Source organism: Juglans regia, chromosome 7 (genome assembly GCF_001411555.2).
Source record: "Juglans regia cultivar Chandler chromosome 7, Walnut 2.0, whole genome shotgun sequence".
NCBI lineage: Eukaryota > Viridiplantae > Streptophyta > Magnoliopsida > Fagales > Juglandaceae > Juglans > Juglans regia.
Window position 1 is genome coordinate 4,790,452 of NC_049907.1, and position 14,389 is coordinate 4,804,840.

The 14,389-nt window shown below is 36.0% G+C and overlaps 1 protein-coding gene across 1 annotated transcript; it reads right to left on the bottom strand.

Moving 5' to 3' along the window:
* Nucleotides 1–5,993: 5,993 nt before the first annotated feature.
* Nucleotides 5,994–10,801, bottom strand: LOC109008119 (putative disease resistance protein At1g50180). Its single transcript, XM_018988101.2, has 3 exons — nucleotides 10,637–10,801; nucleotides 8,982–10,045; nucleotides 5,994–7,830 (listed from the first exon to the last, which is right to left on the bottom strand). The coding sequence occupies exons 2-3, from the start codon at nucleotides 10,036–10,038 to the stop codon at nucleotides 6,590–6,592; spliced, it is 2,298 nt and encodes a 765-aa protein (XP_018843646.1). The 5' UTR covers nucleotides 10,039–10,045; nucleotides 10,637–10,801; the 3' UTR covers nucleotides 5,994–6,589.
* Between the last annotated feature and the right edge of the window lie 3,588 nt (nucleotides 10,802–14,389).

Here is a 14,389-nt window from a genome sequence, read left to right on the forward strand (position 1 = left end):
AGAGAATCTCACTCTTCAAGAACAATTCAAGGGTGATGAAGAAGTTGCTGTAGGAAATGGTTCAGGTTTATCTATCCTAAACATTGGTTCCTCAACACTTTTTCATTCTCAAAAACCTTTCAAGTTCAAAAATATTCTTCATTGTCCTAATGCAGCAGCCAATTTGCTTTCTATTCAGAAATTTTGTGTTGATAATAACTGTTGGTTTAAACTGACTGATACTCATTTTTTTTGTGAAGGACAACATCACAGGGCAGACTCTCATGCAAGGACCAAGTAGAGATGGCCTCTATCCAATCAAACTTTCCAAGTCTATCAATAAAGTCAAGAAATTCACTAGTTTCCTTGGAGTCTCTGCAAATGCCAATATTTGGCATCGAAGACTAGGACATCCTGCTTCTCTAGTCTTAGATAAAATTAGAAAATTTGCTCACATTCCTGTCATTCAGTCTACTGAACATTCTGTCTTGTGTGAGGCCTGTCAATTAGCCAAGGCCAAAAATCTTCCTTTTCCTGCTTCCACAATTGTAACCAATGAACCTTTGGAAATAATACATTCTGATTTGTGGACTTCTCCTGTTCTTTCTACAACTGGGTTTAAATACTATGTTGTGTTCATTGACAACTACTCAAGGTTCACTTGGATTTATCCTCTCAAGACAAAATCTGAGACCTTTGACAGTTTTGTGAAATTTAAATGCCAAGCTGAAAATCTTTTGTCTAAGAAAATTAAAAATTTTCAATCTGATGGTGGAGGTGAATTTCTTTCTACTCAATTCAAAAAATTTCTCACTGCCAATGGGATCCACCATCGAATATCTTGTCCATATACTGCCCAACAAAATGGTCTTGCTGAAAGAAAGCATAGACACATAGTTGAGATGGGTCTTGCTCTCTTAGCTCAATCTAAATTGCCAAATACCTACTGGACAGATGCCTTCAACACCTCTGTTTACCTCATAAACAGATTGCCTAGCCTTGTGTTGAAAGATAACTGTCCATATACCAAACTGCTAAACAAAGTCCCTGATTATTCCTTTCTCAAAGTGTTTGGTTGCTGTTGCTATCCTCTTTTCAAACCTTATAACACCCACAAGCTTATGTACAGATCCAAAAAGTGCATATTCATAGGCTATTGCTCCAATTATCGAGGGTATAGATGTCTTGATCCCATGACAGGAAAAATTCTGACCAGCAGGAATGTCATCTTTGATGAGCAATCCTTTCCAGCACAGGATTGGAAACCATCTCTGCTCAAGTCTTCTGCACGAGACCTCCCCCAACAGGTTAGTACTTTACACTCAAATGATGTTATCTTACCTGTTTACCACACTACATCAACACAAAGTTCTGATGTCTCTGTCAATATTGCACCACCTGCTGAATCTGTTGATCCCTCTGTTGAACCACAAATGTCTCCCAACTTCAGTTCTCCTTTAGAACCACCTCAAGTTGAGGAACAAATGAGTTCTACTGCCTGCTCCATACCAGAAACACTTCAAGTAGAGGACACAGCAGTCCCTACTGCACCCCCAATTGAGACCATAGCTGCTTCTACACATCCTATGACTACCAGGTCCAAGGATGGTTCTAGGAAAACTAAAGCATTTCCTGATTACAAAGTCTTTTCAGTCATCAAACACCCTCTCATGGCTTTGCATACAGTGACTCCTAATACCACCTTACCAACTACACCACATCTTTATTCTCAAGCCATCAAGTCACCCCACTGGATTCAAGCCATGCAAGAAGAGTTTGATGCTCTCTTATGCAATCACACTTGGACTTTGTGTCCAAGACCTCCCACCAAGAATGTCATTCATAATAATTGGGTGTACAAAATAAAACAGAAAGCTGATGGATCTCTAGACAGATTTAAGGCTAGACTTGTAGCCAAAGGGTATGAGCAACAAGATGGGATTGACTACACTGAAACTTTCAGTCCAGTAGTCAAAGTGTCAACAATCAGAACAATCTTAGCAATCGCTGTTCATTACAATTGGCCATTGAGACAACTTGATGTCTCAAATGCTTTTCTCCATGGGACACTTGAAGAGGAGGTTTATATGGAACAGCCAGCTGGTTTTAAAAATAAAAAATATCCAAATCATGTTTGCAAGCTACACAAATCCATCTATGGCCTTAAACAGGCCCCTCGTGCCTGGTTCAACAAGCTTGCCACCACTTTAATTGCTTTTGGATTTCAAGAATCTAAAGTGGACTACTCTCTCTTTGTTTATCATTGTTCTGACATACACATATTTCTGCTAGTGTATGTAGATGACATAATTCTCACAGGAAATAATACTGCAGCAATGAGAGGTCTCATAAATTGTCTTAAGCAACATTTTGCAATGAAGGATCTTGGCTCTCTTAGCTTCTTTCTTGGGATACATGTTCAATATCTGACCAATGGGATGTTGTTATCACAGTCCAAGTATGCATTGGACCTTCTCTCTCGGTTCAAAATGACAGAAGCCAAACCAGCTAAAACCCCTATTCCAGCAGGCTCTCAGTTATCTAAGCATCATGGTGATCCATTGGAAAATGTCACTGAATATAGACAACTTGTTGGAGCTTTGCAATACCTCACTTTGACAAGACCAGACATAAGCTTCACTGTCAATCAGCTTTGTCAGTTTATGCACAATCCCTCCACAGTCCACTGGACAGCAGCCAAAAGAGTGCTACGGTATCTCAAAGGATCACTCAATCATGGACTGTTATTCACCAAGGGATCACTCACTCTTAATGCATACAGTGACTCAGATTGGGCTAGTAACCCAGATGACAGAAGGTCAACCACTGGCTATGCCATATATCTAGGACCATGTCTAATCAGCTGGAGTGCCAAGAAACAAACTGTGGTTTCTAAATCAAGTACAGAAGCTGAATATCGATCTTTAGCACTTACCACAGCTGAAGTTTATTGGCTCAGGATGCTTCTAAAAGAACTGCAAGTGCCTCTCGGTACAGCTCCTACCCTATGGTGTGATAACTTAGGGGCACTGTCCTTGGCAACAAATCCAGTGTATCATGCAAGGACTAAACATATAGAGGTGGACTATCACTTTATTCGAGAGAAAGTTGTTAATAAAGACATCACAACCAGGTATCTCTCTACCATTGATCAAGTGGCAGACATATTCACTAAGGGACTTACTTCAGCACGATTTCTACTACTTAGAGACAAGCTGAGAGTGACCACCTCACCCATCAGCTTGCAGGGAGATGTTAGAAGAAACTCAGCTGACCAAGATCAAGGCTCAATTGACAAAGATAAAGGCTTGATCTCAGCCACTAATTCAGCCTCAGATGGAGGCCCGCATGCAGACCATGCTCAAGACAGCAAGACAGTTGATGCTTTCCTTGTATAGATATCAACTTTCCTTGTATAGATTTATTCTCTATTTAGTTTCCTTATCTAGATTTATTCTGATTGAATGTAATCTAATCACATTGTTTCTTTCTATGTCTCAATCCCTACAATTATGGGAACATGTGTATTTAAGCAGCTCTGCTGCATTGTAAAGAAAAACAGTTAGCATTTTATTTTCCTCTATAGTTTTTTTCAATTCCTCGGGTGCATGAAAACTCAAAGCGGAAAGTAAGAGATGGTAAAGTCAATTTTTGGCAAGATCGATGGTTTGGTGATGCGCCTCTTTGTGATAATCAACAGGTCACAGATTTGCCGAATCTTAAATTGGAGGAGTGCAAGTCTGGAAGGTCATGGAATGTGGAGCTATTCATTGAGCTTGTGGGGTATGAAAAAACAAAGGAATTGCTTGAGCAGTTGGGAAGCATAAAAAGTGGTACTGATTTGTTAATATGGTTGCCGAATTCAGATGGAAGATTTACGACTCGTAGTGCTTGGAATTATATACGCACAAAAGACCCGAATTTTCCTTGGTAGAAATGGGTGTGGCATGCGGCTCTACCAAAGAAAATTTCAGTAACCATGTGGAAGGCAATGCATGCGTGCTTACCTCTGGATGATCGAATTCGACGGGTTGGTATACCTTTAGTGTCTCGGTGTGATTGCTGTGGATCTCGTGGCTATGAAGACCTTGATCATGTCTTTGCGCGTGGTGAGTTTGCGGAGAAAATTTGGCGTATAGTCTCTCTGTCCATTGGCATGCCGTGTTTGGAGGGTAGAACCTGGAGAGAAAGGGTTGAAAGTTGGCATAGACGTGCTCGTAATTCAGCGAAATTGGGCCAACTTAATGCTTAGTGCTTTTGCTGTATCAACTTAATGGGTTGGGCTGGCAGAGAGTTGAAATCGAGATGGACTCGCTTCTTGTTATCAACTGGTTGAAGATGCAGCGATGTGGTTTATGGTATATGGAGGACTATTAGGAAGAGATTCAGCACTGGTTAAATGGTATTAATTTTTCTCTAGCTCATGTTTACAAAGAGGTAAATGGAATTGCAGATGGTCTTGCAAAACGGGGTGCTAAAGGATACTCGGGGCTTTTGGTCCTCATTGTCAGATCTCCCTTCCATCGTTAGAGGGATCATTAGATTGGATAAGGGAGGTTATTCGTATATCAGGAAATGTAGGAGGTAGGTTTTTTTTTTTTTTTTTTTTCCTTTTGGGTTGGGTTGTTTTTGTTGGTTGGTTTATGTTCTCGTTCATAGTTTTGGTCCTTTTTCGAAAAATAAAAATAAAAAACTGGGCACGATGTGGACAAAATTTGTGGTGGCAATTTATCTATTTTCTTAAAGGAGTCGTAGTTGATATATGTGAGGACAACTCGTTACCATTGGTGTTATTAAATCCACTCTCTTATCCCAACTATTTCGACTGATCTTTTCTTTACCATTAGCCCAAAAGGCTCATCGAACCCGAATGAGGCACAATAGACGAGTCCAGTCCTAAAAAGTTTGGTCCATCCTACATAAAATTAAACCTCGAGACACTGAAAGTATTATATTACATAAAGTTTATTCCAAATTCCAACGCCTAGATTGTGATAACGACGTCCCAACTTATTTTAGTTCCATGAAAACTGATTTCAAGTTTTGCAAGTATTTATAATTAATCAAATCAAGATATTTTCATTACAGATATATAGAGCTGCAAAAGATACCAAATTAAGACAAGATTAGAGATGCTCTTAAGAAAGAAGGAATTAATTAAATGTACGAAAGACATTATATTAAAATATAGCATGCAGTAGGGCACACCGGATAAAGAAATTAGCTGATTCAGAAGTTATTAAATTGATTAAAAATTCTGAGAAAGCTACTGATTGGATCATCGAACCTATAGATAAAGACACAAGATTACTTCGATCTTTTGAGAGTTAGTGTATTAAATAAAAAACTTCATCGAGATCATAATCGATATGTGCATAATATAATGTAATGGGCGGCTTCAAAATGTCTATTTGGAAGTATACCGTCTTTTGAATTTTCATAGTGGAAAAGACCCTTAGGTTATATGTCTGTAACTAAGGTAGCTTTGTCTACCAAGAATTCTCTTTGTTTAGTTTAATACAATATAACTATCTTGCCTTAATAAAAATCAATAAATAAATAAAATTAACAATAACTTACGGAAAGTACAGGGGACGTAAATGAAGTGATAATAAGAGGTTGCTCAAACATCTGAAAGGACAAAAATAAAAAGAGTTAGCTACAACACATTCAATAAGTAGCAAAATTCATGACTTTAATAAAAAATCATCAATGCAACATCACAAGATCATATTGAGATTTTGCAACAAGCTCATATAAGATTATAAATATCAAATTATATCAATATATAAGGATTCATTTAATTTTCCCTTTAAATGAGGTATTTAAAACCAAACGACCATTGGATCAACAAATCATCAAGACATGCAGACCCAAATCACCATGAAAACTGATTTCAAATTTTGCAAGTATTTATATATAATCAAATCAAGATATTTTCATTACAGATATATCTATATATATAGAGCTGCAAAAGATACCAAATGAAGACAAGATTAGAGAAGCTCTTAAGAAATAAGTAATTAATTAAATGTACGAAAGACATTGAAATTAGAATATAGCATGCGTGCAGTTGCGCATTCCGTTCAAGTTTTTGAAAAATTTTAAGTACATGAAGTCTCCGCTATGTAATATATATTTAGCATTAATATTTCCTTTTGAGTAAAATCTTTAATCTTGAATTTGAAGGGAAGACACGTGTCGGATTTTGTAGAAATCCTGTCCACTTTCGCCAAGTCTATCTCTGAATGACACGGGCATGCCTATGATTTCTAATTTTTGCAGAGTAGTGACGAACTGAAGTCCTTCTGGAACCATCCTGAGATTGTCGCTACTTTCAATCTTCAAATGGCAGAGGCTGGGCAAGGATCCTTCCTCCACCAACCACTCCTCCAAGTTATCTAAATGAGAAAGAATGAGAGATTGAAGTTTAGGAAATCCTCTTACAGAACAGATCATCTTCTTCCCTGTGCAGGCAAGAGACCCAAGGTGGACAATCCTAATTTAACTTCTCCAAAGTCAGCATTGGGTCTTCTTCAAGACGAGTCTCAATTAACTTTAACTGGACAAGATATGGAGAGATTTTGTCATGTTCTGGCAATTTCTCTATTTACCCAAAGAGTAACTTATATAAGTTAGGACAACTTGTTACTATTGGTATAATATCCACTCTCCTGTCATATGAAGATTGAATGAGAGTTCTATGATGAACGATCTTAAGAACACGAAGAGAGTTGAATGTGAGATTTGAAGGCATTATGTTCTTTCCAAACTCGTCAAATCCAGCCGTCGGATCTTTAACATCACATATGAAAACAGGAGTATTCACAAGTGTTTGCAGCTTACTAGTATTAGGTAGTTGCAACTTCCCACTGACTTTGGATAACCGAGGTAGATACAGATGCCGCAAGTGCTCCATATTTCTGAATACATCATTTGGCACATTAACTTCCTCATGTGTCGATCGCAAATCTAGTGTTTGCAAGCACTTCAAATTTCTTAGAGATGGGATACTTCTTACACCAGTATTCCTCATAGATAAGAATCTCAAGTGTATGAGACTATTGATCTCAGGGGGGAAATCCATCACCGCAGAGCCTTCGCGATTCATTAATAAATTAAAGACTCTAAGATATTTGAAGTTCCTTAGCATAGACTTCTGATCTTTCAAAGGCACAGAGAATGTTAGAAGAGACCTTAGTTGAAAATATTTTTGGGATGTCGATTGAAGTATAAATCCAAGTCTCACGGGATCACTTGATCCACCAGTGATAGCAACTCTTCGAACTACACCAATGGGAGCTTCTATTTCTTCATTGGACTCGTGATTAATATTGATGGCGTTGAGAAAGTTTTCCAATTTAGCTTTTTCCACACAAAAGCCTCGCATAAGATCATGGAGACAACAAGTTTTGATCCTTGCAACTGAACTCTTTTTTCCTACTTGTACCATACACCTTTGAACTAGCTCCTGTAAATATCGTTCTCCAACATCCTCCAGTGTTTCCTTTCCAGTGTGTTGCATTTGAGGTATAAGACCTTCGGCCATCCACATATGAATTAACTCCTTAGTCCGTATCTCAAAATCCTCTGGGAAATGGGCTAAATATAGGAAGCATAATTTTAAGTGTGAAGGCAAATCATCATAACTTAGATCTAAAATCATGCTTATTCCAAGATCTTTCTGTTGATGAAGGTATGATTTAAAATTTCTCTGCACTTGTTCCCACTCTTCTAATGTCTGTTTTGTTGCCAAAAGTCCTCCTAATACAATGACCGCCAATGGTAAACCCTTACAATAGATAACCATCTCGTTTCCTAAAAATCTCATTTCTTCCTTGATTTCAGAATCTGCATAGCCAACAACAACGTAAACAATATCATTCCATCTTGCATATTGAGCCAACATAAAAAAAAAAAAAAAAGAAAAAAAAAATAATGGCCCTAGTTTAAGGCTCGAAAGCTTTCAATGTCTAATTATAAAGTGACTAAACCATTGAAAAATATGGACTAAAAGCAGAGTATGCATAGTTATTGAAAGATTGTCCCTCCTGATCAATCAAATACTTGCGTTATTAAATGGTTTTCACTTTCAGCCAATGTAATATTGTCTTGTATTAAAAAAAAATATCCCTTCAATTAAGAGAGATAGACATATGCAGTGTGAGCCCTACAGTATTTATATAAATATTGTTGTTCCTCACTCATATGACTATATCTCTTCCACTTACAAAGAGATAAGGTCTTCATATGTAGTGATTCATGGGATATTCTTGAATCCTCTCATCACAAAAATCAACATGTATGTTCTCATACTTATAAATACATGTGTAATTTTCAAAAAACAAATGTGTCAATTTTTCATTCAGACTAATAACATAAACTCATCATTGACCAACCTAATAGGTTTTTTCATTTTTCGTAGTGAAACCAACCAATTCTAGCCGCAAGACGGCAAAAATTCTTGATCATTAAGTTGCAAATTAATTATTGCCCAAAAGTAAAAATAGCCAAAAAGGAAACATGTTTCAAAACTATAATCCAAAACAAGATTATAGTCAAAAAGAATTTCGGCATAACTTAGCAAAATCAAAATGACTGCTATATATGGATGGTCCGATACTAAATAAACTAGCTAGTATCTTCTCTAGATGGAAGAAAGATTTCCATTGGAAAGGTAGTTTTGTCCAATCGGCAAAAGCAATGATATCTTGTATTTCCGTTGCATGCATAAATTATCATTTCAACAATCAACTTCTACGGTAATGATAAATAAGCTACCTAGTATTGTCATAATATGGGCCAATTTCATTCTTTTAACAAACAAAGGTTAAAGCAAGTGTAAACCACCTTTTTTTCTGATCTCTCTCTTAAGTCCTATTCAATATGTTAGTCAAATAACGGGGAAAAAAATAATACCGTGACTAAACCAGCAATCATTACATATAAAAAATGCACTCTTAGAAAATCTAGCGAATGAGAATTAGATACTGTCTATATACCTTCTCTCCATGATATTGCTAAATTTTGAAGCAATTCCCGGCTGTTGTCATCGTTTAGAAACTTTAATCTGTGAAGGCGGCCCCTTGGATCTGCTTGCAAAGCCAAGTCTTCATTACGAGAGGTAAGTAATATTCTGCTGTCCGTATTATTCATTGGGAAGGCAGCACGTAAACTGTTCCAATCCCCAACTTTCCAGATATCATCTAGAACCACCAAACATTTCTTTTGCTGCTGAGTTTCACAAAGTTTCTGAGCAAGCTCTGCATCTGTCATGCTTCGAATTTCATCTATCTGCTCTTTAGATGGAGAGATCATAAGACCGGTCATAACTTCTTCCCAAACATCTCTTCTTTGACATCGTTGAGAGATACATGCCCAAGCTCGGCATTCGAAGTGACTCTTGACTTGTGGATGATGATAAGCCTTCCTAGCAAGAGTAGTCTTTCCAAGACCACCCATACCACATATAGAAACGACTCTGTACTTGTATTTGACCTCTTCTGTCAAACATGCCACCACTTCCTTCAGGTTATCCTCCAATCCAACAACAACATGATCATGTTCAACATGCGCATAAGTTTGCCTTTGCTCTCTTATCTTCTCGCTCAAAGAACTCGGGCCTCCACCTTCCATCGAATCAAATTTTATGCCATAATTTTGTAAACGTGAGTTCAATGTAGAAATTCTCTTTGTTATTTTACCAATCTCTGAGTTAGTTTGGAAAATAGCTTTTGCTTCTCCCAAGATGCAAGCAAACCTCTTGAGGAGGTTTTGTTTGCCTCCTCCCTTTCTGGAGCCAACTTCGAGGGCATGCCTCTCAATAATATCTTCGGCGTCATAAGCAACATCTCTGATATCTGCAACCCACTGGCGTACACTATTATTTCTTTCATTTTGCCTCGCATCTGCAACTTTTAGGAGACTTTGGATCAGTTTGAGCTCATCCTGTAGCAGTTTAACTCGGTCACTCACCCCGTGCAAGGATATTGTTTTTAGTACGAGCAAATCATCAAGCCTTTCCACCACAATAGCAATAGAGACGATAGCCTCTGCCATTTCTCTTCTGCTCGTCACAAAAAATAGGAATAATAGAAGAAGATATATTAGAGATTTGGATGAAACTCTCGGCTCAAGTTTTGCAAGAAAGTATAATGTTATTGATGTGCAACGCTTGGTATCACGCCAAGAGAGGATTCAACCAAAACTGCGTGCAAACAGATCGTCCAGCAAGGAGGGTCCTCGCGGTTTCAAAAATAAGAAAATCTCTTAAAGGCGGCCATTGGATACGTGCAATATTTGGCAATTCTAATGTTAAAACCAGTTAATAGTTCAGTAACTGAATCACTAGTAAATTAAGAAGAGAAAGGAACATGTTTGTGTCCATCATCTCATTAATCGGTACATACGAAATTGCAATGAAGAAAGAAGCCTGCAGGACAAATTCTTGCTGGTGGAGGCAAGGTCACCTTGGGCAAAGATGGGAAAATCAAACCAGAAAACCAAGAAAACCCACGACAGTGAGAAAATCAAACGACTGCTAACCCATAAATCAAACCCACGACAGCTAACTCATAAATCAAACGCACGACTGTAACCCATAAATCAAACCCTAAAATCTAAAAGAAAATGGCATGTGAAAAAATAAAAAATTTACCAACGACAGTGAGAAGATGTTCGCTGCAATCAGTGCTGCGTGCGAGGGAGGGGGTGGGGAAGGGAAAAGACGCTGCAATCGGTGAAGTTCGAGGGATGAGGACTCGCTTGAAGAATTCGTGAGAGGGAGGGAGGGGGATGGAAGGGAAGGAAGGGGGAAGGAAAAATTAAAATCTCTAAAAGGCGGCGATTGGATACGTACAATATTTTATATCGAGGTCTTGATCCAACTATCTATTAAGTAAATAAAATAAAATATATGAGCAATTAAAATTAAAATGAGAAAATAAATTTATAGAACGCACTAGCATTTTCTATAATTATTTGAAAACCTTGGAAACCGAATTCAAGTTGAATAATAATAGGTTATTATTCTGTTACTATCAATTTATTATTTTTTTATATTTAATTTTATATTTTATTTAATAATTAAAGAAGTAAGGTTTAATAAAATTATATATATTTTTTAATTTTTTCTTAATAATTAAAAATGTTAAAAAATATTTTTAAAAAATAATAAAAATTTTAAAATACATTTAAATAGTAGATAAATAATAATAGAATAAAAACCTATCTCTACCCATTCAAATTAAGAGAAAGGGCTGTGTTACAGTTATTGAGAAACTGTACGGAAAAAGGGTACCAATTGTGGTGGCATACCAACTTAACTGCATGGCTATTAATTAAAGAGTCACTGCTAAGCATGCCTATATGTCAAATTCTCTTTTTTAATTTTTATCATTTTTTCTTTTTATATTTTTTAATATTTTTAAATTTTTAAAAAAATTAAAAAATATATTAATATACTAATAATCACTTACATAATCCGTAAATAAAAGAAAAAAATTAAAAATAAATAAATAAATATATAAACGGTCAAAATAAAAAATTAAAATAGAAAGATAAAATAACATTATTTTTAATTAAAATATAAAAACTGGAGCCATATTCCTGAAAATAGTTCACAGAGGATAGATCCCGAAGAAAGAAAACTTTCTTTTCCGTGAAGCATATATTCTACTAAGATCTCATCTTTTTGCTACCTCTTGCAAAGTTCATACCAAACACGGTTGATTTATTTATTTAGTACAAATTAATAAAATAAAACTCAAACTAACTAACTAATTTATTAGTATATAACAAAGGTTAAAGACAAAAATTGCTACGAACTAATTGGAATCCAAGAAGAGGGCAAGAAAATAAATTGAAAAACAAAAGGTTTTCCATGGACGGAAAAGGGAGTTAAAGAAGCGCCAAATAGTAAGAAGCAAATGAGCTTTTCGAAGATGAGAGTGAGATCTTTAGGAGCGAAAGCTCAGCTTGATGAATTGTTGTTGCTTGCTATTCTTCTTCCTTGCACCTATAGTTCAAGTTCAAGCCCCTAAACTCCACTAAAATTCCTTAAATATTCTTGTATTGTAACGTAAATTCACTAAAAATAAATGAGTATTTGTGACGAATTATTTACGATAAAAATAACTAATTGCGACAAAAATAAATTCATTTTAACAAGAAATAGTCACATTTGCAGGAAACAACTGTCCACAACTAAGCAGTTTTCTTACAATGAAAGATCTACCAATTCACTCAAATAATTGGTTAGTTGACATTCATGCAATAATATAATAAGAAAATGCTTAACAAAAAATAAATTAATTACATAACACCAATATTAAAAACGAAAGGAAACCCTTTAAAAAACTATTTAAAGGTAAAACCCTACGAGATAGCCAAATTCAGAAAAATCAATTTTATTATTTAAAAATCAATTACAAGTAAGTTTCATTTATAAAATATTTGTCAATTGACTATCTTATTTGACACGACAAAACATTCGTTTGTCTCTACAGTAGTAGTAGCCAGAACCTCTGACGATATTCACATATTGACTTTTCTTCTGGAACTAATCCAATGGCTAAAACAAGATCACTCTATCTCCAACATGGAGCACAATCACACTTTATGAGAGAAACAACAGGAAAATTCTCAAGGGAATTTTTCCACCAAAATAAGCACTGTAAAGTGCTCTAAAAAATCTCCATAACTGAATCTCTACAGATCCTAATTCATAGGACAACTTAAATATCTTTTTGGAATAGTTTCCAAGTCACAATCAAACTCTACTGACAGTTTTGCTGACGCTTGAAACTTATCTTCTCAATAATGGCAGTTTCACATTTGAACTCTTCTCTAGATAAAATCAATATCTTGGAACTCGAATGTTACTGCTTTGACTTATCTAAAATACTTCCTAACAACCTCTAGATAAAATAAAAACAAACTTTAGATAAACTCAAATTGTTTTACATTCATCCAAAATACAAATTTCAACATAAGATGATGTCTATCATCTTAGTCACCTAGTTCTAGTCAAACTCTTGAACTTTGCATTTTCAATCTCTCCCTTTGACAGATTGGTAACAAAATCAACATTTGATGAATGTAACATACACCTGTCAAAACACAACCAGCAAACCAAGAAACTGAGTAGAAATCTCAAGTAAACAATCACAAATAAAAAATACTAACATAAAACAATGACTAAGATTAGTGTCATCGACATCCACAAGTTTAAATATTTAGATTTAAGTATGTTCTAGTGGACCATCAAAATAATGTCTAGAAAAATAAACTTAAATGAAATCGCGACAGATTAAAAAGTTTCTAAAGTAATTTTTGCAAACTAGCTCAAAAATGAACTAAAAAATTTAGTTTCCCTCTCAATATAAAATTATCTTAAACAGAACAACAACCGAAAGATATTCAGCTCCCCCTCAATAGCAAATTCATTCAACTCTCCCTAAGCAAATTCATTTATGACTACCCGTTTTTGTCACAAATCTGCCAAGGCTCAAACCTTCTCGTCATTAGAATTAGACTCGTGTTGACTATCGTGTGGGAATATGAGAGTAAAACTCTTGAGAAGACCTTCCCACAACCATGAAGAACCTCAATTCTACAATGCAATGGGAGTAAAATGATGAATGAGAATGAATGCATGTAAACAAATTGACAGAATGCCTAAAACTTTTAGTTGAGACAAAAGATCAAACACTTGGTGGGCAACCCATGAAAACTAAATTATATAACGCACTAACCCACAAAAATCCTTCCTAAATACATTAAGTTTGTATGACCAAATCACAATAGGCACAAAACATAGCCCAAACACAAAAATCGAAGACCTTCCCACAACCACAAATAACCTCAATTCTACAATGCAATGGGAGTAAAATGATGAATGAGCATGAATGCATGTAAAGAAATTGACAGCATGCCTAAAACTTTTAGTTGAGACAAAAGATCAAACACCTGGTGCGCAACCCATGAAAACCGAATTATATAATGCACTAACCCACAAAAATCCTTCCTAAATACATTAAGAATGTATGACCAAATCACAATAGGCATGAAACACAGCCCAAACACAAAACTCCAAGCTTCAAATCACACCAAAAGCTAACAATCCCAAATGGGTGTACGTCGTGGCTTAGAACTAGAAAGGAAGAGAAAAGATAATACAATAGAGCACTTATCATGACTAAGACTCAAGTAGAAGATGAGGTCTTCTCAATTTTGAACGCACAACCAACTCCAGAGCACAAGAGACGTGCAATATAGTGTTTAGCTAGGGCACGCAGAGATGTGAAGGGTGTGAAGCGTGGGGGTAATGTGAAGCTGTGGGGGATATGGGTCTTAGGAAGTATCAGGCATGAGTGTTTCAAAGTGGCTGGTGGTCCCTCTTAAGTGACTA

Bases quoted from the DNA above. Each gene is read 5' to 3' on its own strand.
- LOC109008119 (XM_018988101.2), bottom strand. From the start codon at position 10,038: ATGGCAGAGGCTATCGTCTCTATTGCTATTGTGGTGGAAAGGCTTGAT. The intron at 7,831-8,981 runs GTATATAGACAG...TTGGCTATGCAG, and splicing joins AGCAATATCATGGAGAGAAG to ATTCTGAAATCAAGGAAGAA.